Here is a 23,892-nt window from a genome sequence, read left to right on the forward strand (position 1 = left end):
GCCATCTTAATGAAGTTATAAAACAGGCTTTTATGGTTACAAGAAAAGGCTAAATGGGTCAAATAGGTGGTGCCAGAGCACTGGGAGGAGCCGGGTCCTGCCCTTGCAGGTCCTGGTTCACATTATGCTGCAGGCTTTTACTTCTAGCCTTTATATTTTCAAAACACCTTGATTATTTCTCTCCACAGACTTTGGTGTGACAGCTTTTAAAACCCTTCTCTTTTCATTTCACGTGGTACAATAACAGGCCCTTTCTTGCTGCCCTTGAGAAATCTCAAGTACTTTGAACATTTTAAGCATCGAGGAGAAACTAGTGTGGTTTCAGGGTCTGTGACAGAAACGGGAATTCTCAAGCTTGTTTGCCACTTTTGCCACTGAACAAGCAGCTTTCATATTAGTGCAATGGAAGAGAAAATAACTGAAGTTTAATTTTTGTTGCATAAGGTCGTCACGACCTACTTGAGATAGTTTTTCTTATGTTTGCTTATACATCTGCAAAACATGATCACTCACACAGTAACATCCGTACACTGTGAAACTGTGTCAATTAAATTAAACAAACTTCCCAAAAAGCTCCCAGGATAGGGAATTTCCTGATTAAGTGTTGATAATCATTTCAAACCAACAATGGTGCAGGAAGAGCAGCGTAGGGACAGGCGAGTGTGTCGCAACTTTCACCCTAATATCGCATTTCTAAAACTGAATCCCTGCTCTTCGGTTCGGCCCCGCGTAATTCCAACAATCATCGGGAAAACTTCGACGAGAGCGTGTGGCTGAGCTGGGTGGGAATTGTTATTCTGTCGCTGATACATACAAATCCTTTCAACCCCACCAGAATTCACTAAATTATTTTGAAAGATATGTGAGCCAATTTAATCATGTATTGCAGGGGTAAATCACGACTGGTTTTTTTTTTGTTTTTTTTTTTGCAAAAAAATATTATTACTTCGTAAATTACACCTTCGCCTCATTTTAGGTGGGTTGTCATGGTGATATCCACAGGGAAAGCCAATGGGACAAAAGGAAATAAACCCACTACTTTACAGAAGACCACTGTGAGCGTGATTGTTGTGCTGATGCACAGACAGACAGAAACATAGGTAGACAGATGAAATGAACGCTATTAATCACTGTGTTTAGATCGCCCTCGCTCTGTTTCACAAGGTAAATTAAAGACTGTAAACATAATTAATTAGTGGAAGGCAAAACATGCGTAGAGCATTGTGAATATTAATGTGTGAAGCCTGACGCTCACCTATAAGCTGAAACTGGTGCTGCTGGTGTCTGTGGGCTCTTTCTGTTTTAAAAGGGCATTCCCACACTTCAGTATTTCACTTCCATGAATTTAGGGGGAATTCAAAAGGTCAAAATTGATTCACCAGAGGCCAAGATATTTTTGTCAAGTCTTTCCTTCTTAATTCTTTTCCCAGTCGCTCTCCTTTAGAACTGTCTTAATGGATTGAGTAGTTCTTATGCTAAATTATTTTCACCTGATGTCTCTTTAACAAAGGTGAAGCTAAATTATAGACGGAGAGCAGAAAATAAAAAGGTAAGTCTATACTGTAACCAGCACTGGTCTCATATCATCGTGAGTGATCGTAGTATCTATGTCGTAACGACGCCCGTGTGGCCTTTTGTGCAGTACTGTCTGAAACGTATGTAACAAATCAATTTTGGAAATTAATGCTGCAGAATAGGCTGAGGAGGGTGCAATTTTGAGAGATGAGGATGTGAAGGGAAAAGAAAATACGGGGAAGAAATGAGCCCAGCAAATACAGATATTCATGAAGAAAAAGTGAAGGCATGAGACAGATGGTCAGTATCGGTATTGGCTGTGTGTATGAGTCTTTCTTTAGATACAACAGAAAAGAAAAACTGGAAAACTAACTTTAAACTATTTACAGCACTGCACTAACCCATTTAATTCAATTATAAAAATGCATTAAAAAGATATTAGGGGTAGACGCAGTTTAATGAAGCATGTTTACTTGAGGATATTGTTTGTAATGAACTGTTTCTGGGCTGAGATGGGAAAAAGGAGAAGGTGGGTGGGGGGCTCGGGGAGGAGGCTATCCAGCAAGAGGAAAAAGGTGAATGACAAATGCCATGTTATTAATGAACGGGGCTATTTATGTGTTTTTGAACCCGTTCTCCTCCCCGATTCTGGACACATCGTCATGTCTGTCTCTTCTGCCAGAGTGGACTCACGCAGCACATGCAGTTCACTCCTTCGCACTGTTGCAGCAGATGTGTCTTAAAAAACCATTAGTCTATCGACAAGATTTATTGCAAACCCTGCTGACTGAATTTTGTGGAGCACCCGGTAAACACCAGAGGCAACGCAACATGGATAGGAAAACCTCTGAGGTTTTCCTAAATAGATTAACGTGTATATACACGAGTCTCGTAATTGCTCTTTGCCCGAGGTTCAGAATTGGGGTTTAGTAAAGTGCCAATATTTGAGGAAAACATATAGATTTGTATGTGCGTGCATGTAAAGACAGTGCAGTCGTTTCCCCGACTGTTTCCCATACGGTTTCACATTTCTTACATGAAAGATCAAATTGAACCCAGGTGATACATGAGAAGACCATATGGTAAAGCACATCGTGCCAGTGTGACCTGCTACAGTGTAAATGAATCTTGAGAAATCATTACCTTGAAAACTTGAATGAGTAATCCTACATTATTAAGTTTTTTAAGAAGTAATAAAGCAGGTATAGCGAACAGTTGGCGAGATCTTAAAACAGTTGGCAGCAGTGAAGCAAAATCTGTAAAGACTCATCTTATACTGCACGAAAAAGATGCCAACCTCGCTTTATTTTAAATCCAATAATCAAACGTCTAAAGTAAAGCACCTCTAGTCTTGCGATTAAACACTAATAAGTAGAGGATACAGTTTATGAGATAAGGCTTGGACGCATAAATCTTGTAATTACGATACAGCTGAGAGTGATTTAATCAAAACTTAATGCAGTATGATTAAAACACATTCAAGCTTTATATTTTTTGAGGTGTGAAATCTGTGTGCCTGCCTGCCATGAGACAGAACATTTTAGTGAGGAATTTAAAAATGGATCCAGCTCTGATGCCACTGGGAACAACTGACGCTTTCAAGCAGAAAATCTCAGACAAATCACAATTTACCAACTAATGAAACCACTCAAGATTATCCCCCATCCGCCTGTGCCCACTGTCCTCCAAGCTGCATTACTTACACAAGCAGTGGCTGCACTCAGAGAGCAGATTTGGCTTCAGCCACAATGTAACTGCTTATGCTATATGCAGTAGAAAACAATAGCATTAAAAAAATAAGTTTTTTATGTGAGCCTGAAAAAAAACAACAACACACTTTTTCAAAAGACGCTATCAAAAAAAAACTAGCAGTATGTTTTTGACGAAAGCAAGAGGAGCTACTTACCCTCTGTGGAGTGTACTTGGGCTAGAGTGATGAGAAACCAGCAGAAAGTGGGTAGTTTCCACAGGGAGCAAGACATGGTGCCAGGTGTTGATGTTGTGTGGCAGATTTGTGTTGTGACTAACAGGTTCTGATTAGAAAAGTCCAAGCCAAGTGGTCTCAGAGATGCTCATCATTGATCCTCTAACCTGCAGAGAACACAAAAAAAGACATTCCCTTCAGCAGTGATAATAATTCAACGTGCGAGCTCTGTCCTTGTGTGATTTCACAGTGGAATTCATCCTGTAACACTCATGTCACAAGGCACTTGATGCTGCATATACATCCCGCTGCAGAAATGTGACAACTGTGAAATGCCACAAACCCCGTGCAAGCCACTAAAATAAGCCCAGAAGTTCAATAATCCTGCAAAGGGAAATCCCTTGATGGCAGCTCAATGCTAACTATTTCCCCAGCAGGGAGGGGTGGGGGTGAATCGTTGTGTGTGTGTAAGCCGAGGGGGGGCTGAGTGGGATCAGCACCGTGATCAAAAAGACGGATCCCGCCCTGTCCACCTTCTACCTTCTCAAGACCTTTAGCGATGCTAACCTTATCAAAACTGTGTCAACTTGTATTTTCTGTTCCTGTTCCACAGAACACATTTATGCCTTTTGAACATTGTTTAAACCCCTTTAAAATCCCTTTTTTTTTGGGCCTCTGTCTCACGTGACATCACTTTGATGTGCTAAAACGTAGCACCTTTATAACACCAAAAGCATCTCGCCGACCGAGTAAAAGCTCTGTTGTAAGAGCTGCAGCGCGTCCTGACACGGAGTAAAACGCTACAGCCACGTGGTGGAAATGCTAAAGTAAATGACAGTAACATTTAGTGCTAGAAATATTAATGATAATAGCCCGGATAGCATCAGCCAAAAAGCTTTCCGTGCAGCTTGCTTTGCATTGTCATTGTTGTTATTGTCCATTTCAGAGGTAGTTTTCTTACATATGGGAGCTGTTTTCACATCCGGTTATTTTTAGGAAGGTTGCACACGTAACGAAACGATCAGCAACACGCATTTTACGTAAAAATGTAGCAGTAATGAAGCTACTTTTGGCCGGGGATGCACTACTGGAATCTCACTTGTATCCAAGCGGAGCTCTACTTCTGTTTGAGTGATATTTTATGACCCCCAGACAAACAAACAAACACTACCAAGCAAATGGTCACTTCTCTGTGTTGTGACTGACCACAAACCACCTTATCTCTCCAGCCCCCCCCCCAGTCCCTTACATCTCTCCAAACCAAAATTCCTGTCTCCCCAGCCCATCCATGCCTGTCTCTGTTGTGCGAGTCTGAATGTTTGTTTTGCTCTCTTTCGCTACAAAAGCAAATGGCCTCCTCCCCGCCACAGATACAGCGTTGAAGCTGTGTAGGGTGAAACCTAATGCCTACCTGCGCGCCCAGGCATGCGTTTCACAGAACTAACGGCTCCCTTTTGTCTGTGTGTTTACACTGCTGGGCTAAGCTCAATCCTCTCACTCCCATGGACCATTAGCACATTCACCATGGGATATGGCATCACTCTGGCAACAAGGCTCATAGGACCCCATTAGAAACAGTTTTTTTCTTTTTTAGCACATTCAAAAACACAGTTCCATTTTTTTCTTTCCGAGTCTTCAGCCTGCAATTGTTAGTTAAGATTCAAAGGACTGGATGTTATCCGTTATACTTGCAGCTAACAAGAAAAGACCGTGAGGAATTTTGTTTGTCATGTACAGTCAGAGCTGCAAAACCCGTCTTCAGCTGCCTCCTCCACACTGGAGAATATCCGCGGCCCGAAAGGTCTTTGATCTATTTTGTCTGAGTTCTCAGACAGTGTAATAATTTATCACCGAGAAAACATGCAGAGCACACACATTAGCCAACAAAGTTATAATTAAACCTGCCATAATCAGCTCATCTAGTATGACATTGTGCCTCACCTGAGACCTCTAATTTTAGAGCCATTTAAAAGAGGTTAACAGGAGCAGAACACACACAGCCACCGGGTATTTAGTTTCAATGGAATAATATGCAGTCATGAGGCTTAACAAATGAAAGTTGATCAAACATGTTGGATTCCAATAAAACTCTGACCCTTTTTTTTTCTTCAGTCCACATGGCACCAATTCAATTTATCAGGTGAGTGGCGACACATAATCAGCCTGTAAAGTCAAGGTCCAAACGTACGGCGTAATCAGCTCTTGAGCTGATCGTCTAACAATAAAGCTGGTGGATAGTGACCATATTAGCTTCATCTTAGCCTCATCGGCTACTGGTTTGTCCACTTTTGCCAAAAGACATCTACGTGTGTTGAGCGGTGGATGACTTTAATCTGTCCTTAAAACTAATACAGTATGAACACTCAGATGAAATGAACAGTTTAACAAAATTAGGCTCCTTAACAGGATCATTCGTTATTTACTCTTGTGTTTTAGCGTTTAACAGCAAAATATAGTTCAAGAGGAATATCTGCACATGGAGAAGGCGGCATTCATTCAGGCTCTAACCCTGGAGGCGTTAGCTGGAAAAAACGAAATCTGTTAAAAATTAGCTTCCGCTCTTGTCATCACATGCCATTGTCAACAAATGTAGCCTCACTTTGCACCAGGTTCACTCTGTGTGCGCACCAGACTGGGGAAACAGAAGCTACTGGATGTATGTGCACTAGTCCTGCTCAGCTTACATCCTTGACAAGACGCTGTGACCTACTTAACGTGTTCGTTTCGATAACCGGTCTATTGGCTTCCCATGGTGAAGTAGTCATTTTTCCCCTTTACAGTTGCTTTATTAGCTGATGCACCAACAAACGTATCGAGTGATCGTTTAAGCCAAATCAGGTCTAACTAAACTGTTATAGCTCGAGTCGACACTTTATGCCAAACTTTATGGTCAAAATAGGTTAAAACATGCATTTCGGTGGATGCGTGTCTTCTTCATGGCTGAGGCTGTTTGTGTATGTAAACAGGCTGGTCTCAATATGATTTATTCTTCCTTCCTTGTCATCATTGCTTAGTGTAAAAAAAGGGAGGCAGCGCGCTCACACGCCCTGTGTCAGAATGCTAAGACAAAGACGGGATGCCTTTAAACACTTTGCCTTGAAGGCAGCGTAGACCCCCTGCCACAAAAGGAAAAGAAAAAAAGGACGACTGTAGATCCGCGGTACACGGGGACGGATGTTCTGTAAATCGACGATAACAGTCCTATACTTTAATATATTTTGTATCATGCTGTGAGTGCTTAACATGCTGAGACACCAAAGGCGCAGGCTGCAGGAAGACTGCAGACTGCCGTTCTCCTCATTAAACAGGCTGAGGTCTCCCCTCTCAGCTGGGGGTTTCTTTTCCCTCTCTTCGCCTTGTAACGGAAACTGCCGGTGATTTCATTTTGACCATTTTCTCAAATAGCCCTCGACTCTGGTGTGATCTCAGAGCAGGTTTGAGCATCTCTATAACGCCGCCGCTGCGTCGTGCTGGAAGTTTGGACTCGATACGCAGAGATGCACAGATGACGAGCGCCGCTGTCGACGCGGGTCCTTCGACTTCACGAAATGCACGACCGTAGCGGTCTTCTGTGATTTTTAAGCACAGATTGCTAAAATGTCAACAAGCATCGCAGTGCTTGGGCTAAACGTGAAGCCACTGCAGACAGATGTTTAAGTACTCTGAAAAATGTAAAAGCCACAGGGGCGTGAGCCCAGAGGCTTTAAACATATGTGTGCTTGATATACGGGCAATACAACAGAATGCTTTATAATCAACAACTGTGTGACAAAATTAGGAATTGCAGGAGCAGTTGGTCCTCTTAGGAAAAAAAGAAATAAAAGGGCTTAGTGACTGGGAGGAAGGGGGTTATTAGAAGGGAGGGAGAGAGGATTGATTGAAAAGGACAGTTTGAAATTTAAATGCAGTGGGGGTCTGAAAACAAGAGGCAGATGTGAAAGAATGCTGGGCTTTTTAGACAAAGCTCCTGGTTGTCCCTCTCTAGCTGTTAGAGGGCCACAGGAGAATAGAAGAAGAGTTGGGCCATTCTACAAAACGAGGTCTGGGAGAATGGAGGGGGAGCCGGAATAAAGAACCTGAGTGGGGGAGTGGGACACGAGTTACAATGAGAGACTGACAGCTTGCAAGTCTTGCTTGACCCTTGAATTAGCCCCTGAGCTTTCAACAAACCTCGAGAAAGAGTTGGGATGTTAATTGTCACCGAACATCACAGGGATGCAAAAGAAGGGAAACGCAGGGCCAGATATTCACTGAAATGGAAATCAGAATCAACAGACCACCACATGTTGAATGCAGGGAAACACATTTGGTTTCTATTGGGCTTTCCCAAAACTATCCTCATACATTAATTCATACGCACTATAAGAACCCTGTTATCTGTTTCTCCAAAAAACCTGAAACATGGGGCTCAGTCAGAAAATACTCAAGTCTCAAATGTGGAAGAAATGTCTTCTCAAAAGTGACTGTGTCCCTGCTTTGACACTGCTGAAATGTACATTTTGCAAGCGTAGAGATTGGGCTGGTGAGCAGATGAGTCTGGAGCCCCCACTGAGTCGGATATAGGCCAGGAAGGAATCAAGGCTGACCTCTCTGCTGAGGGAATGATTGAGAGCAGAACAGGACCAGAGGAGCCGAGTGACACCCGACCAAACGCCGTGCGACTGCTGGTGCCACGAACACGAGACCCGACCCTGACACGAGCCGAGCCAGTGAAATACCGGGTCAAACACGCATGCTGCGCGACAGGACTCCTCAGCAGCAGAGATGGTTAATGGAGCAGGGAGCGCAAAGGATAAGGGCGGAGAAAAATTGCATGGAAGATTATTTTTATTTTATTATTACTCTGCATAGTAACATAGCTGGAGATGTCTTGATTAGGACTGCTAGGACTTTTAGTCACACTGTCTGTGGGAGGCTAGCTTACTTGAAACTTTCATGTATTATCTTGTGCATTTCATCATCTGAGAGCACATAAAACCAACTGTTTTTTGAATTTGTTGATCACAACATTTGGATTAAACGAATCATTAGCCGGCTCTGATGCAAGCCACACTGCACGGAAAAGGCAGTAGCATGCAAGAGGAGCAGAGTGTGACATAAGCGTGGTACTTGTCATGCTCACTGCTCTTAGTGTTTGCACCATTCATCATTTTTATGAGCCACTCAATTAATCGATTAGGGTACTCCCCACTGGTTAGGACATATGGCTACTAAATAAAGCAATCATGAGCTAAGCCCTGAAACACTCCAGCACTTCAATACATTCAAAAATAAATGGATTGTCTAAGAGAAAGAAAAGACAGCATTGTTTTATTTTCATTTCCCTCCTTCGATGTTTTACTTGACAATATGAAAAACAAAACAAAAAAGTATTTCTGGTCTGCCGTAGTTTTACATGTCGAGAAGCGCCGCGTTTATCAGGAAAGATTTCCTGATTTAAGAATGTCAACATACGATATGTTTCAACGTGGCACTTTTCCTCTGCATTTCTAGGCACTTGGTGTTATCGCCCCCTCTGCTTGAATATATATTAAATCCATAGCCTCATAATCACTTTAGCAATGCAAGAAAAATCCTATTAGCGCTGAAAGATACCTACACCTGTCTGTCCACATGGATTATAGGCAGGTGATTTGCCACGGTAACAAAGTTTTAATACGGGTCCCATACATTTTTTTTGTTCTAATTTTGATGTTTTACTGGGAAGTGAAGTGGATTATCTCGAATGAAATTTCAAAATGTCATTTCCACTTGCTGATAGCACAAAACTATTCCTTTCAGGTCTGCAGAGATAAGAATGATTCAGCCAGGGCTGTTAAACGGTGTCTTTGCCAAATGTTCCTCCGCTTAGGAATTAATAGGCTGACATTAATACAGCAAGATAAATAGGCAGGTCAGGTAAGTGAGCCCTGCCATTATATGGGCATCTCATGGTGATAGTACCTGCCAATCAAGTCCAATAAGTCCTTGACAAGGTGTGATTCACCTTGAAATACAGAGAATGCATGCAATATGTAGTATATAGTCCCCTGTTGAGAAACCTGATCCAATTAGTGTGTGCGCATAGATACTTTGCAGGGTTGACGCCCCGAGAGCACATCAGGACAGCATAAAAGTTGGGTTAACGTCCGCTACACACAACCTTTTTTTCTACGTATGAGTCACCTCTCATCTAAAACAAGATGGCTGTTTGCAAAAGAGGGACCAAGACCTTTTGGAAGCACAAGGCCTGGTTTTTAGTCTATGACAATAATGCGCCGTATTTACACGGATATGCACCAGTAAGCAGCTTTTGTGATCCTCTGCCCCCCTCCAAACGGAGCAGCTGAATGGGTAAAACCTTCGCTTCATCCTTCTATTAAGGACTCACCATCAATAATGCACTGTGATCGTGAGGCGTTATTAAGCAGGATGATTAATTTTTAAGGCAGTGGGCAGCAACACAAAACACGAAGAAAGTAACGGAGACGACGACTTGTGAGACGCGTTTTCAATGGAGCAGCGTGAGCGTGAAAATAAGACACTTATTTGCGACTTTTTTCCGTCTAGGCGACGAGAAGCAGAGAAACTGAAAAACGAAGGAATGTTTTCAATGCACCTCAACTGACAGATATGTCATTAAGTAAATACTTGGCATACGCTGAATTTACATTCCGGACAGTCTGCATCATCTTCTCCTTTGTGGCTTTTATGTTTAACAGTGTCTTAATAGAAGCTTTTACCTAGACTCAGCTCACTGCAGTGCCCCTAATACAATTTCTCTGTATTTGTTGATGCATCAGAGGCAAAAATTGCATCAAATCCTGTAAAACTAGTTATTGTGTTACTGTGGAAATGTATATATTTTTGAAGAATGTTAATTCTTTCAGATTAGAGGCACTATGCTTAATGTCTAATTAATGCTTTTAACCTTTCTGTGGCTCAGGGGAAGGACAAAGCCAAAGCCAAAAGGGCCACTGCATCATCTCAGTCATCAGCTAAACAGGAAGAGAAGCAATACTGTACCAATGATTTCAGCAGTGGATGTACAGTAGCATACTTCATCCGAGCGCATTTCTATCCCACTACTGCCGAATCTATTTCCAATCTAAAAGATGGCATGAATGCCTTTGTCAGACAGGGGGAGCGGCGTATGTCAAGCTAAACAAGGTATAGCGCTGTGTCTCGTCAGGAAGCTTAGACAAAAGAAGTGGGTGTAGTCTTTCCTGAATGCAATCACTTGTCAGCCCTAAATCTTCACTCAGTACTGCCGTGACAGGTAACGGTGCTTTTTAAACTGATGAATGTATATTGGCCTTTTTTTAAAGATACAGAAAATGTCTAAAAGGCATTTTGCTGCCGCTCACAAATGAATGTTTTACACACTCTGCTGCACAATTACATGAAACATATTTTCATTAAAAGAGTGAAAAAGGGGTGAGACTACATAGTTTGTTTTTTTTAAAGAAAAAAAGCATCTAATATGGCATTTATACACAGCAGCACGACATAAGCGAGTAATTTGGGTTGCTTTGAATTTTTGGGGAGGCTGCTTCATTAGATTTCCTCGTGCCGTTCCAGTGTCACTACTCCTTGCCCTCTCCCCACCTTCAGCTGTGAAAAGGAGAGGACAGTTTTGGGGCTGAGCTTTCTCTACCGTCCTCATTTGCATAACATCAGCAGCGCGAGGGGGATTGTGATGCAAACAAGCCAAGATTGGCTCGTTCCATCTCCCCCAATTTTAATAACTAAGGTGTTATAGGTTCTCGCTCCCGCCTGCTCACTGTACAATGGATCAGCCTTCTTTGAGACTGAGAGAGAGATTCGATTTTTTTGAAATAGGTGGAAAAGTTTCAACTGCAGTTTGGATGATTAAAGAAAACTTGCGTGCAGTTGACGTAAGAGCGGCGCTGCTGCTGTTGCACTTTGCCTGAATCTAAACACGTGGCAGGCCACAGGAGGATAAAAAAAATCTTCATTATGGGCGAAAACATCTCTTTTCACCAATGTTCCTCATTTCCCAACTGACCATGATTTGGGCTTGACATGAATAAAGAAAAAATATGTAAATGAATCGGTGGCTTATGTTATCGTCCCCTGCCACCCACAGTAGGACAGCAGATACAGCAATCACTGCTTCTGCACCTTGTGTATGTTTAATATGTGTTTGTTCCTTTGTGATAACAAAAAAAAAAGGGGGGGGGATAAACAGGGCTTTCTTTTGTTGTTGTTTTTTTTCTCCTTCGAATAACTGGACCAAAGTCAGGGAATCCAAAGACACAAGGAGAGAGAGAGCAGACAAATACAGGAGACTGTCAAGCAGACTGCGATAAAACATTCACTGTGAAATTATCTCCCTGTCATAAGGTCCTCCTGTTTTGAATACCAAAGGGATTCAAATTCCCAAACAAACTATGAGAGGTTGACCAATTTTGTGCTCTGCTAAACGATAGCGGATTGCAGGGCAGGTTGTAGCTTTGAACCACCGCGGTTTGAGGTAGCAGGAAGCCAAGATTTTAATCTCTGCATGTCTGCATAGGTAATCCATTGAAGTGTAATTGCTACAGTTCTAAGTTATACAGAATAATGACAGAAGAATGAGACTCACTATGAATATGAAGTGAGTGAGAACACAAAGTCCCCACAGTGGCAGAGGAGCAAAACACTTTGACAAGGACTCTTGCTGGGGAGGAAAACTATCCTCTGAAGAACAACAAGCGCCAATATGGACGCTGTTTTTTTTATTTTATTTTTTTTAACAAGACGCACTATTCGGAGAAACATAATGAAGCGAGCCGCGCAGATGAAATGTTAGGATTTATGCGACTAAAGCGGCTAGCTAAGATGAACCCGTTCCTGTTAGCAACAGCATTTCATCTTCATGGATACCAAGGATGTGAGAGAGAGGTGAGAAAGAGGTGAATTTACAAAAGAGGAAACAGTTACGTATTTATGAAATTAATTAAAATGCAGCCGAATGTGTAGCATGCAAACTTTCTGGAATTTCCACATTAAATATAAGAGATGCTACTTGCAACCTTTTGCTTTGTGTGTTTTCTTTAAATATCGCTCTTTGCAAAAACATGAAAATCCAGGAAGCTTGAAAAGACTGGAAGGTGCAACCTAATACTGACTGTGGGTAACTCGTATATGTTGTTTAACACTGAAAACAAATGGGTATATGGAGGACTTAATGTTATGAAAGGCAACTACAGAATAAAATCAATACATTTAACATGTCATCCTCCTGGGTTTTTTTCACACCAAAACATCTGCAGCAACATTTGGCATTTTTTGAGCCTGCTGCTGCTCCAGTTGTATGAATTGTGTCTGAATTCACTTATCATTTAAATATCAAGCATGCACCTGAGAAAGTCTTATGGGCAGTGACTTTCAGAAAACGTCTCCAAGTAATGCTTGCACAGTCCTGCTTTTTCCACGCTGCTTCCACGGGAGCCTCGAGCCTTTTCAGGTGAGAGAATAAAAGATCCCTTTTTTTCGTTTCTATTTTTTGGCCCTTGCAGTAAACTGTAAAACGAGTAGGCGTTGCAGCGTCTGCAACATTCACCATCTCTCGCTGATTGTTAAGGCTCAGCTTTGGTGTCTGGAACCCACATTTCAACACCACCGTTTACAGAGCAAATGTTCGTCTTAGGTAGACCTTTAAAACATAAATAAAAACAAGCTAAACATTTAGGCAAAATTTACTACCTCACCCTGATACCCAGAGAGATGTTTTCAGGGAGCACAGAGAAACTTTTCCATTCTTTAGACACGTCTCTGCCTCCTTGGAGTTGAAGCTTCTTGCCTACCCCCGGGCCGGGCTGATGGTAATGGCTGCAGGAGCCGCTTCCTGTCAGCTCACTCCAGACTCACTAGTAATCAGCTCGAGCTGATGAATGACAGAAATGCCACTGGCTCCACTTTTTGCAACGACAAAAAAAAAAAAAAAAAAAAAGCACCAGTTTCTGCCCCCCCACCCACCCATTTGACTGTCCTCTTTACACAGCTTTTTTTCCCCATTTCCATCAACTACTACAAAATAGCACTCATCACATTGGTTCAGCTGCTGATGCTGAAGCTAAAAATGAAACATGTGTTGCCGGGCACAGATGCAGTACTTGAGAATTTGTAGAGCTTGCTCAGAGCTTTCTGTCTGGTCATCATTTAACCTTGCTTTCATTTTATCACTGGGTGATTTATAAGGACGTGAACACATGTTCGCTTTAATGGTCCCAGTACAAAAACACAGCTATAAAGTAGATAAAACTACTTTTTTCCCTGCTTTGGCTTATCTGTTTATTTCTTAGCAGGTCATGGCATTTTTTGGCCTCATTTATCTCTTTTCATGCCACACACACACACACACACACACACACACACACACACACACACACACGAAATATCCACCAAACACAAAACCTGACCTATTTTTTTTTTCTTGAACAAACTAAAATTACACCTTTAAAGATTTTTGTTTATCGAGCAATAAATATGTTCGAGCATTTCGAGGCTGCTTTTTACACACCTCAAATTATTGTTAATTTTTAAAGTTATTTAAGAAATAAGCAAAGCGATAAAACTCTTTAACTACAAAGAGAAATCCAAATATCGTTCAATTTTAATTTCTGAAATAATCAAAAATAATATATGTAAAAATGTAGCAGCTTAAAAAAATGCATTATAACACAACAAAGAAGAACATTTTTGCCACCTACGGAGATACTGGACATTTGGCCGGTAATGAAATTTTAGCCTTAAATATTTATTACATGCTGTTATTGTTTGCGCTTATTGCAAGGAATCTATACGGTGAGCATCCTCAGTTTTATTGCAGTTGTGCAACTAATAGCATTTCTTCTGCTTCTGCATGTCCTGCTCAGTCACAACATAACAGATGTGAAGTATAAGCTGCAGTTCTCACACTCATCTTAATTACTTAAACCGGTTTGCTGTGGACTGAATTAGACAAACCGGTGGCTCTAATGGATAAAGCAGTCAGGGTATGTGTGATTTATAACAGAATTCACACCAGCAGAGCTGCCTCACACCTCATTTAGAAGGAGGCACGATGAATTATTAGGGCAGCCTGTATATGTCTTTTTCCTGTGCAAATGCCAAAAAGATCAAATCAGTACAGAGACGCAGTGAGGTGTCAATATTAAGCACTCCAAATTTCATTATAAATACATGAATAATTTGACGTCTCCATCGACACACACACACATTCAGGAGCAACTTCTCTGCAGTATTTAAGATGTTCATTACCTCACCCCCACGGCAGTAGAGGAGGAGTTGGATCCAACAGGCAGCAGTGAATGCCAGGCCTGGCACAGCTGTACAAGCAAAGCTGTAAAGAGAAGTCACCGGCCACTGTCGCTCAATCTTTCCCTGTGTTAATCCCACACTGTCTGCATGCACGTCAGACCCATTCCTCACATCCTTGCATTGCTTTTCACACCCCTAAGTTCAATTTGGCAGGAAAGTGGACACGTTGCATCACTTCTCCTGGCTGAAAATTCTCTCGGCATTGTTCCCCTCCAATAATCTTGTTTCTGAGACAGCATGATGGCTGTGTTATCATGTACAATCGATTCGCTAGTCATTTTCTGCAAAATATTTTCTTGCTTCTTGCGTTCTCTTTCAGGTACTCACTGAAGCGTGTAAAGTGAACGCACAAACCTGAGTTTTACTCGTGCATTTCCACACCAGAGCCCGGCTTTGTGACTTTTAACAGCGGCGCGGCAAATATGTGTACATATGAGATTTAAAAGCCTTTAATGCCCCTGAATCTCTTCGTAGCTGATCAGATCATCTTCTGAATGGCCTCGATACACAAACATGCGGCGTGTGTGTACAGAAGAGTCGGCTCCATTTATCTGCATTCATCCTTCACATTATCATGGAGGGACAGCTTGCTGTCATATCCCAGACCGTTCCTGTGGCTGGACAAATGCGCTGAAAAGTGGACCCTCAAGTGTTGGGCACGTTTTACTAAACAAGCCCCTCTATGTTTTATAGACTTACAGAATTTTATAGCCGAGCTCCAGCGGAACCAAATCCCGGCCTTCGGGGCAGAAACTTTATTTTAACATCTCTCTTTTTTGGGGGGGAGGACTGACATTTTGTCCTCTGCCTTCAAAATGTTTTCCCAAGAAGCTTCTCCTCAGTTGACCTACGCAGAGACCATTGCCTCTGGCTTGTCACAGGGAAAAGAGTGATGCGGTTCTATGGGTAACAGAGAGGGAGGCTCTGTACTGAGACAGCAGCAGGTGCAGCCGTGACAGTTGCCGTGTTGTTGCTAGCCCCACACTGTAGTCAAGATGAGGTTCACAGATGTAGCCACTCAGTGCAGTGGTTTATTGGCTGCCTGAAACAATGCATCTCTGTCAAGAACAACTCCTCCTAAGGCCATTTCAGCCTAACAGTGCTGCGTATGAAACAAGGCGTAGAAAAAGCTCATTCTGACACACAAGGTCAATTCAGCTCCACAGCAACACAATCAAAGCTCCCCTCGCTGTGCCAAAAAGCAAAACAAATACCAACCCGGAGCAATCACGCTCAAACGTGGAGGTTTCAGCCACATTTTCATATTCAGCCATGTGCATAATAATAAATATAACAATAAAAATATCAATAATAATTCCAGTGGCACCTTGAGATTTATGCTATGAGCATTATCACCATTTATCAAAGCATATTTGTGACTAATTATTAGCAGCGCTACCTGAGGCTGCACTTTAGCCCACATGCACTGAGTAAAGTAATGGCACCCATTTTCCCGCGGCCCTTTTCATTTTTTTTTTCTCCCGTTGGACAAGAGAAAGCAAACCTGATTCTTTTCTTCAATTCAGATGTGAAGCAGTCCACAAAGTCCAGTCCAACCTTGTGTTTTGTTGAATCTGAGAGTAGTAGAGATCTGAGATAATATGACTATTGTTTTCCTGTAAAGCACCCAGTCTCTGCTTGTTCAATTACTGGAAGGAGCCTCAACGAGGGCGGTTAAATCATTTGCAGAGACATTATCTACGCAGAGAGAGAAAGACAGAGAAAGAGAGGGAGGGTGTGTGGCGGGGAGGGGGGGTGAGGAGGAGGGGAGAGCCGGCATAGGGGCCAAACTTTAGTTTGGAGAGGAAATAGAAACATTTTTGTGGACCACACATGGAGGGTGCTGCGAGGATAAAAGCAGCAGGATTCATGATTCACTGCAGGAAATTAATAGACTAATACAGTTCTCTGTTTCACTGCCAAAAACCACATAATAAGATAAAATTGTTTTCATTACAGGTGATGATGGATATCTATGTAGATTATTAAAATGTACACAGAATTTATGAGCGCGAGAGAGACCGCAGAATTTCCTTCCTCGCATATGTCGCCTACAAACAAAAACCGACTCACGAGCACTCATCTGTCAGCGTGAGCAATCATTAAGAGATAATTTGATTGTTTTTTCAACCTCGGCTGTGTTTGATGTCTCTGGCATGGTAGCAATTGAACAGACAATTATTTTGTTGATTAGCTTAGTTTTTAGCAACTTACCATGCCTGTGATATTCCTCTGAAACTCCCAGACCAGACGCTCAACTCCATCTGACTTGGCAGCTACGTTACAAGAACAAAGCTTCTGCACTCCCTAACTACATACTGTAAAATAAAATATCATGAAAGAAAACCACCGCCTAAACAAATAAACGTATAGAATAAAATATGCAACGATGGGGGCGGTAAAAAAAAGCAGAACAAAACATGTATTTGGCAGGACTTTAGCTGCAAATAAGGAAGTGCACCGTTTATGGGAGTGGATCTACCTGCAGGTCACTTTGACTTTTTAGAGTATTTTAACACTGGAAACACTGCTGTGTGTTTTTGATGGATTCCAAAATGCTTCTCTGTATCGTTTTCTTTTTTTTTTTTTTAATTTTTAATTTTTATCGTTTTCTGAATCATCTCCCAGTAGATCAATATCCAAACACTTAAGAAGAACTCTAAAACCAAATATTCTCACATCTTTTTCGCTCATTTTTCATCCACTGGAGAAACAACTACTGCTTTTTCAGATATACATATATATGTATTAGTTTTAGTTCAGTGTTTCTGTTCCCTACAGATTTCTTTAAGAGGGTCCCGGTTCACTAGACTGCTAAACAGTCAACAACAAACAGGTACGTAAATAATTTGGTATATTTAAAATACAGCCCCAGAAGCAAACGCAAATAAAAGCGCTGCCACTCAAACGAGTAAAATTATATTGAAATGTCAAACTCGACTTACCATTTTTGTTCGCTGCAAGAATGTCGGCTTGAATATACTGGAGAACATCCATATCCCATTGTTAAAAAAAATAAAGAAGCAACTTTTCTTACTTGCAATGAGTCACAATTGTCAAGGACAGCAGCCTATATGGAGGAAATATATTGCTCTGCTGTGTTTACCCACACCATCCCTAAATAAGAGCCCTGTCTTGTTGGAAAAGGGGCTTTTAAATGTGGATGTGCTTCGCTCGCCTATAATCCAGCCGAGACATTACTCCTTCCCCTGGCAGACGTCCGCAGATCCCCCCTCTCTCCCAGCCAGGCCTTGCTCTCCGCTGCTATGGCAGAGCCGCAATAACTGCTGTTTGCTTAGAGCCTTGCCTCCCAAGTTCTCCTCTGTCACACTGAAATTGAATATTTTCCCAAATAGTGTTGCAGCTGTGCACAGATAAGGACAAGTCCTGTTCACATAGCACAAAAATGAGACTGTGTGTGTGTGTGTGTGTGTGTGTGTGTGTGTGTGTGTGTGTGTGTGTGTGTGTGTGTGTTTCAACCTTCTTCAAATTACAATAGGAATAAATGTAACAACTTATATATAAAAGCATCAAAAATAACCACAATGTCAGGTCTGAAAATTAAGAAATAATATTTTTAAATAATAAAAAAAAAACATAATTTATTTGCAATCTCGTTTTTTATACCTCTAGAGATTAATATAAAAATGTTGTTGTTTTTTTTAAAAAAAATCACAATTTGTTGATCAAATTTCCACCCAGTGATCTCTTGGCAGAATTTTCTTTCACTTCTCTGAGTGACCTAAACACACGTTGCTAATACGAGCAGTGTTTTGAACACATTGTAGAATGAATGGCAAACAGAACGGCGTGCTACGCCCAGTCATCTTGTGACCAGAGGACACACAAAAAAGGAGATTTTATGACCCAGTTTCGCACTTTGCACAGCCTTATCTCCAAATACCTTTCATAAAAAGAGATGCCAGATAAGCTAAGGGAGACTGCCACTTAGCCAGTGCAGACAAACCATCGTGACATCTATCGGCTAACGCTCATGCTGTTTCTTGTCATCAGACTTTGAATGGAGCCCTACTTTCCACTCCCAGAGTAATGTTCTGCTAGGAAATTATTTAGGCAAGCAGAAAGTTTCACCTGCCATTTCAGGGGCACCGAATCCCCCCGCTGCACCAGAGGCCTTTGGCAAGTGGAAACAAATGTTTCACAAAATGGCAGGGAGGGGAACACACTAGCGCACTAGCGTTTTACTGATTGCCAATCGTAAAATAAAATCAGTCATGAAAGGGGAGGTACACTGGCCCACCAAAGCCCTGCACATTACATCAAATTTGCCATAGCTTTCTTTTACAGCCTTGTTTATTCCCTTTAATGGCAAGCAGTTATCCGCACAGTATGACTCCATGTAGGTGGTTAAGGCAAAAGAAAAGATTGCATCTGAAAACACAAACCCACAATTCACACGCCAAATAAGCAATGGGATGTAAATCTAACTCCCTGCAATCCTCTTCTGCTGACACACTCGAAGCCTCCATCATTTCTTTTATTATTTGGGGGGTGGATTATGCTGTGGAGCAGCTAGCACATCATTTGCAACAACAACTACACTTTTAAATTGGTCATTGTTCCTTAGCTAACAAAGACTCTGATGCGCAGGAAGGACAGCAAAGATGGGCTCACACATCCTGACAGTGCGAGGCTGGCACAAGCTATCCATGCAGCCACAAAGCAACCTTTAAATCAGTCGTAGTGGCTCGCCAATCGCAGGCTCACATCCACACTCATGACAGAGAGACACAAAGCAAAGTGAGCAAATGCCACCACCGGTCAGCATGTGCAAGCTCACAGTGAATAAAATCGATAACAAATTACCTTAATGAAACCAGAGTGGAACAAGTCTGGCTTGTTGGGATATTAGAAAAAAACAAAAAAATCTGGACAGGCAATGAAGGCTGCGTCATTTCTGTTTAATCCACACGTCAAATATCCAAAAAGCTCAGCTGCTGTTCTGAGGAGGGGACCATCCCAGCAGAAAATGGAGCTAGAGTCCATAATGTGGCAAATTTGGATGTGTTCACACCCACTCGCCCTTTCACACTCGCTCGAGAGCCTTGCGTTCTATGACAGCGTGGTATACCAAAGTTTACTAAGGAGTGATATGTCTCCCTCAGACCCATACAGGAGTGTGCCGGGCTCTATTGATCCACCAGTGGAGACGAACATGCAAGCGAATAGAGGCAATGTGGGGCTCTGGCACATCAAGAGCAGCTTCAGTTCTTTGAAACCGGACGCACTTCCATTCAAACGAGGCTACAGACTGAAAAAGGTGCTCTCATACTGGTAAACTACTCATAATAGCCGGGCTTAAGATATCAAGCAACGACATCTGAGAAGACAGTCTCCTTCTTTAGGACGCATTCACAGGTAGATTACATTATTTCCACTGAGTGTAGATAGACCTGTATTTCTTTTCAGACTCCCACACGAAATCACACAATTTTATTACTACTTTAACCAAGAATCAAACATCGCCAGCATTTATACATTTTGAATTTCGTGTCATTTTCATCCCCCATTGTTTACTATAACTGACTCACTGTGAGGATGCCATGGCACGTATGTTATATGCAAGATGTCAGAGGGACGTGTGCACAAGAAGAATGGAGAAAGAAACTTGAGTTTTACTAGCTCACACACTCGTTCTGAAGCCTTTCAGGATCAGCCAAAACCAGTGGCAGAATATATGACTCCTTCAATTGTGCAAGGACCACTTTGATATGCTAATATGTTCCTTCCAAACAGCTGGAATTTGCACTCACATTAGCCTAATTTTACCTTTTTTTAATACAAGTACAAGGCAATGGAATCATCATCACAATACTAAAAAAAAAAAAAAGTATTCAGGGAGCAGCAGCCATGCTTCTTATAAATTCCTTAAATTTCAACACTTTTTTATTGAGAGTATGGATTTGTGGAGAAGATGAGAAGATGAACAATAACTTTGCAATTAGGTTTATTTTGTTTCTCATTTGAAAAATTATCTAAGAATATATGAGGCAAAAGGGGGGAAAAAATCCTCTTTAACTCTATAACCCGCTATGGACAAGTAGGTATACGTGAGAATGTGTTGTGCAGATATATTAAAGACAGACATGAGGGACATCTATGGACAGTAATCCAGGCAGGAATTCGAAGGTCTGTCTCTCGCCTTCTTAAGGTTAGTCCTGAACCCCCCAAAAGAGAAGAAGATGAAGAAAAAAAAACTGTGGGCATGTGAAGTCTGCTGGAGCTAAATTTAACCCAATCCTCTGATCGATCACTGAAGATTGCTGCTCCGCTCCAGGCAGCCATGCATCAGCGGTGACCGCTGTGTGTTTCTCCAGCAAAAGGAGAGGCACGCACCGCACCGCATGTGCGCGTCTCCCGCCTCCTCTTTAACACATGGTTGACAAGACACGTTCGGAATCGGTGGGCCTAAATAATAAATGCGCAGTAAAAGGATCTAATTTTTACTGCCACTCTGCGCCCACTGGGTTTGAGTTAAGTGTAAGCAAGCCAAATCAGTTCCTATTTTTTATGCTCTCGTCTTTTTATTTTACCATTTCATTCCAACGTCACCTTCCACCCTCGGAGCCAACTGCCTCACAGGCTAGCTCTGAGGCAAAACTAATTATTACATCTCTAGTTGAGGCTCGAATTATTTTCTGTCTGTTTCTTTCTTTCTTTCGTTTTTTTTGGGACAAATAGCCTAACCCCAATTATAATGGATTAGCCCGTGAATGCTCTCCAGAAACAGGCAGACAACACTTCTCAGGTCACAGCTTCCAGCGTAAATCCCCATTCAAAGCAACAAGACCCATCAGTGGATTTAAAAAACCCTCAGTGGCCAATACCACCAGCAAAACTCCACCTCAACTTTGGAGGCATAAATCCCAATTAAATGACGCTTTGCGTGTTCTGGTTCATAGAAATTGCGCTGCCCCCTACCACACACACACGTTCACAAACACACACACACACGCACTTTAAATTTGTTTCAATTCAGACGTTCAGACTCGGCAGCCGAACAAATCAATCCACATCTGCTTATGTTTTGATTAAGCACTTTTCAATTAACCACGGCACCCGTCGGTACTCCACTGCAGACTGTGTTGCTCTGTTTTTTTAATTCATCATTATTATTATTTTAGTCTCGTTAAACTTATGGTGCCTCTATTATAATGCGAATTTCCTAAAACTGACTCAGACACAACGTCAAATCTGACTCGCCGTCTGTCGCTTTCTAAACAAGTTTCGAAACGCGAGGTTCAGAAGTGACCGAGGCAGAAGGTAAAAGTTACTATACTTTAGTTTGCAGTTTGGATGTTTCATAAGTTTTGATGGTATTAATGCGCAGAAGGAGGGGGGTAAAATAAAATCTACTCTTACCTTTCTCGAAAAGCAGTGTAGCCACGCGGGGCTTGATTGAAGACAGTGAGTAGGAAACTGTGAGCTGTATAAAAAAGATTCGTTTAAAAAATGTCAGATTGTGGAAAGGCAGTCTGATGTGAACTCCTCTGCAGCGAAGAGAGTGAGTCTGCAGGTCTCAGGCATGCTCGCCTTGTCTGGGACAGAGGCTGGCTTTCAAGCGGCAGGTCTCCCTTTCTGCCCGTACATTCCCCTGCACCGAGCGCACACTTCCATGGCACGCAAGGTGTTGCTCTGAGCTCAGTCCTAACTCATCAGCCACCTCATGCACACCTCTGAGCGGCTCATACAGTCTCGGCTCTCCCTGTGCGTGCGCCCTCACTCCCCGACGCAGCAGCAGCAGCAGCGGTAACAACAAGAGTCAAAGAGAAGCGAAGCTCGGGGACCAAAAAAACAAGGACTTGAGTGACTGAGAGGGACAGACAAGAGTGGGGCTTTTCAGTGTCTGGTGGAGGGGAGAAGACGAAGATCTCTCTCCGCTACTGTAGCCGCCGCCGGTGCTGCTCTCCTGGCTCCCCTGAATGATACTGTGTGGGGACTGGGCAAGTTTCAGCGGCTAGCCTCTGGAAAAGATCCCGCTCACAGTGTTGAGACACTTGGAGGAAGCAGCGCTGAGCGGGCTTCCAGTGAACAGCGCCAGTGCAGTTGATACCAGGCTGCCGACTGCAGGAGCTGTCTGAGCGCAGGTCTACACTAAAACCTGACATGGATTCTAGATCCACCACGGCTCGGAGTCTAGACGCATCACAGACTGTCCTCATCAACTTATCATCATGCCCGGCAGGACTGTGCTCAGCTTATTTTCCTACAGAGGGGCTATTCCACTGCATCATACAGAAAGTAAAGCTTTATTACGAGTGCAGCGCCTTCATTTTTGGCCCCACTTTTTTTCTGCTTAAAGAAGCGACACTGCCTTCCTTTTGGGTATGAGAGGCCCATATTCTGTCACAGTAGGCAGTCCGGCCTATTCAACCAATGACAGTGGAGTCATTCTACTGTAATACTACCAAGCATCAAAAGAACACGGACGTGCACACAGACCTTTTTCTCCCTCGCTCAAACCAGCCCCATTTGGACAGCACTCTGGCCCATGCAGCAGTGGTCAAGCTGCCGCTGGTGTGTAGAGCCAAGCGTGTGCGGAGCCAAGCAGTTTTTCAAATCAAGAACCTCTTCAGAGTCGTGAATGTATTTTTCCCCCCTTCTTTTTTTTCATCGCTCCTCTTTTCCTTTACATGATTCATGACACCATTCAGCAGTCAATGGATTTCTTTTCAGGCTTCTGGGACTTTGACCCTGGCACTCCTTACTGCATGCAGTATGTTATATTGGTTTTCTACATTATACTCCACTGTGGGTAAAATGCAGATTATTATACTTCATCGTGCACAGCATTTCTTTCTGGAATGAAGCTGAGCTCTGATATATGTTTTTTTCCTATTAAAACAAACAAATATATATATTTATGAAAGTTTGAAAATCTAATTATCGGCACAGCTGTTATTTGGCGTTTTTTATTAGGGCCACTTTTTGGCCTCACAATATCTAAAAATAAACACAGCTGTTTTATGTTTATATTTGAGTCTTGCTAATACTTGGAGCGTGCTGTAATCTGGTTAAGGAATGCCGTTAAACATCAGGTAGAGCGCAGGCACACACCTGGCTTCAATATAAAAAAAGCCCGCTGTCTTTCACCCACTATGGGGAAATGTGAAGTTGAGTCATGC

The 23,892-nt window shown here is 42.3% G+C and overlaps 1 protein-coding gene across 43 annotated transcripts in view; it reads right to left on the minus strand.

Annotated features, from left to right (window-relative positions):
• Nucleotides 1–23,342, minus strand: part of adgrl2a (adhesion G protein-coupled receptor L2a) — a 93,266-nt gene extending 69,924 nt beyond the window's left edge. For 9 of the 43 annotated variants that reach the window (XM_005923379.3, XM_042222474.1, XM_042222444.1 and 6 more), the window contains exons 1-2: nt 22,130–23,337; nt 3,422–3,606 (exon numbers count right to left, since the gene is read on the minus strand). In XM_005923379.3, the coding sequence (XP_005923441.1) occupies nt 3,422–3,497 (76 nt within the window). In that variant the 5' untranslated portion in view covers nt 3,498–3,606; nt 22,130–23,337. The other 34 variants (XM_042222384.1, XM_005923378.3, XM_005923377.3 and 31 more) reach the window with 12 other exon arrangements.
• Nucleotides 23,343–23,892: the final 550 nt, after the last annotated feature.

The sequence above is a fragment of the Haplochromis burtoni genome, unplaced genomic scaffold (assembly GCF_018398535.1).
Source record: "Haplochromis burtoni strain Fernald_Lab_line unplaced genomic scaffold, NCSU_Asbu1 Contig_5, whole genome shotgun sequence".
NCBI lineage: Eukaryota > Metazoa > Chordata > Actinopteri > Cichliformes > Cichlidae > Haplochromis > Haplochromis burtoni.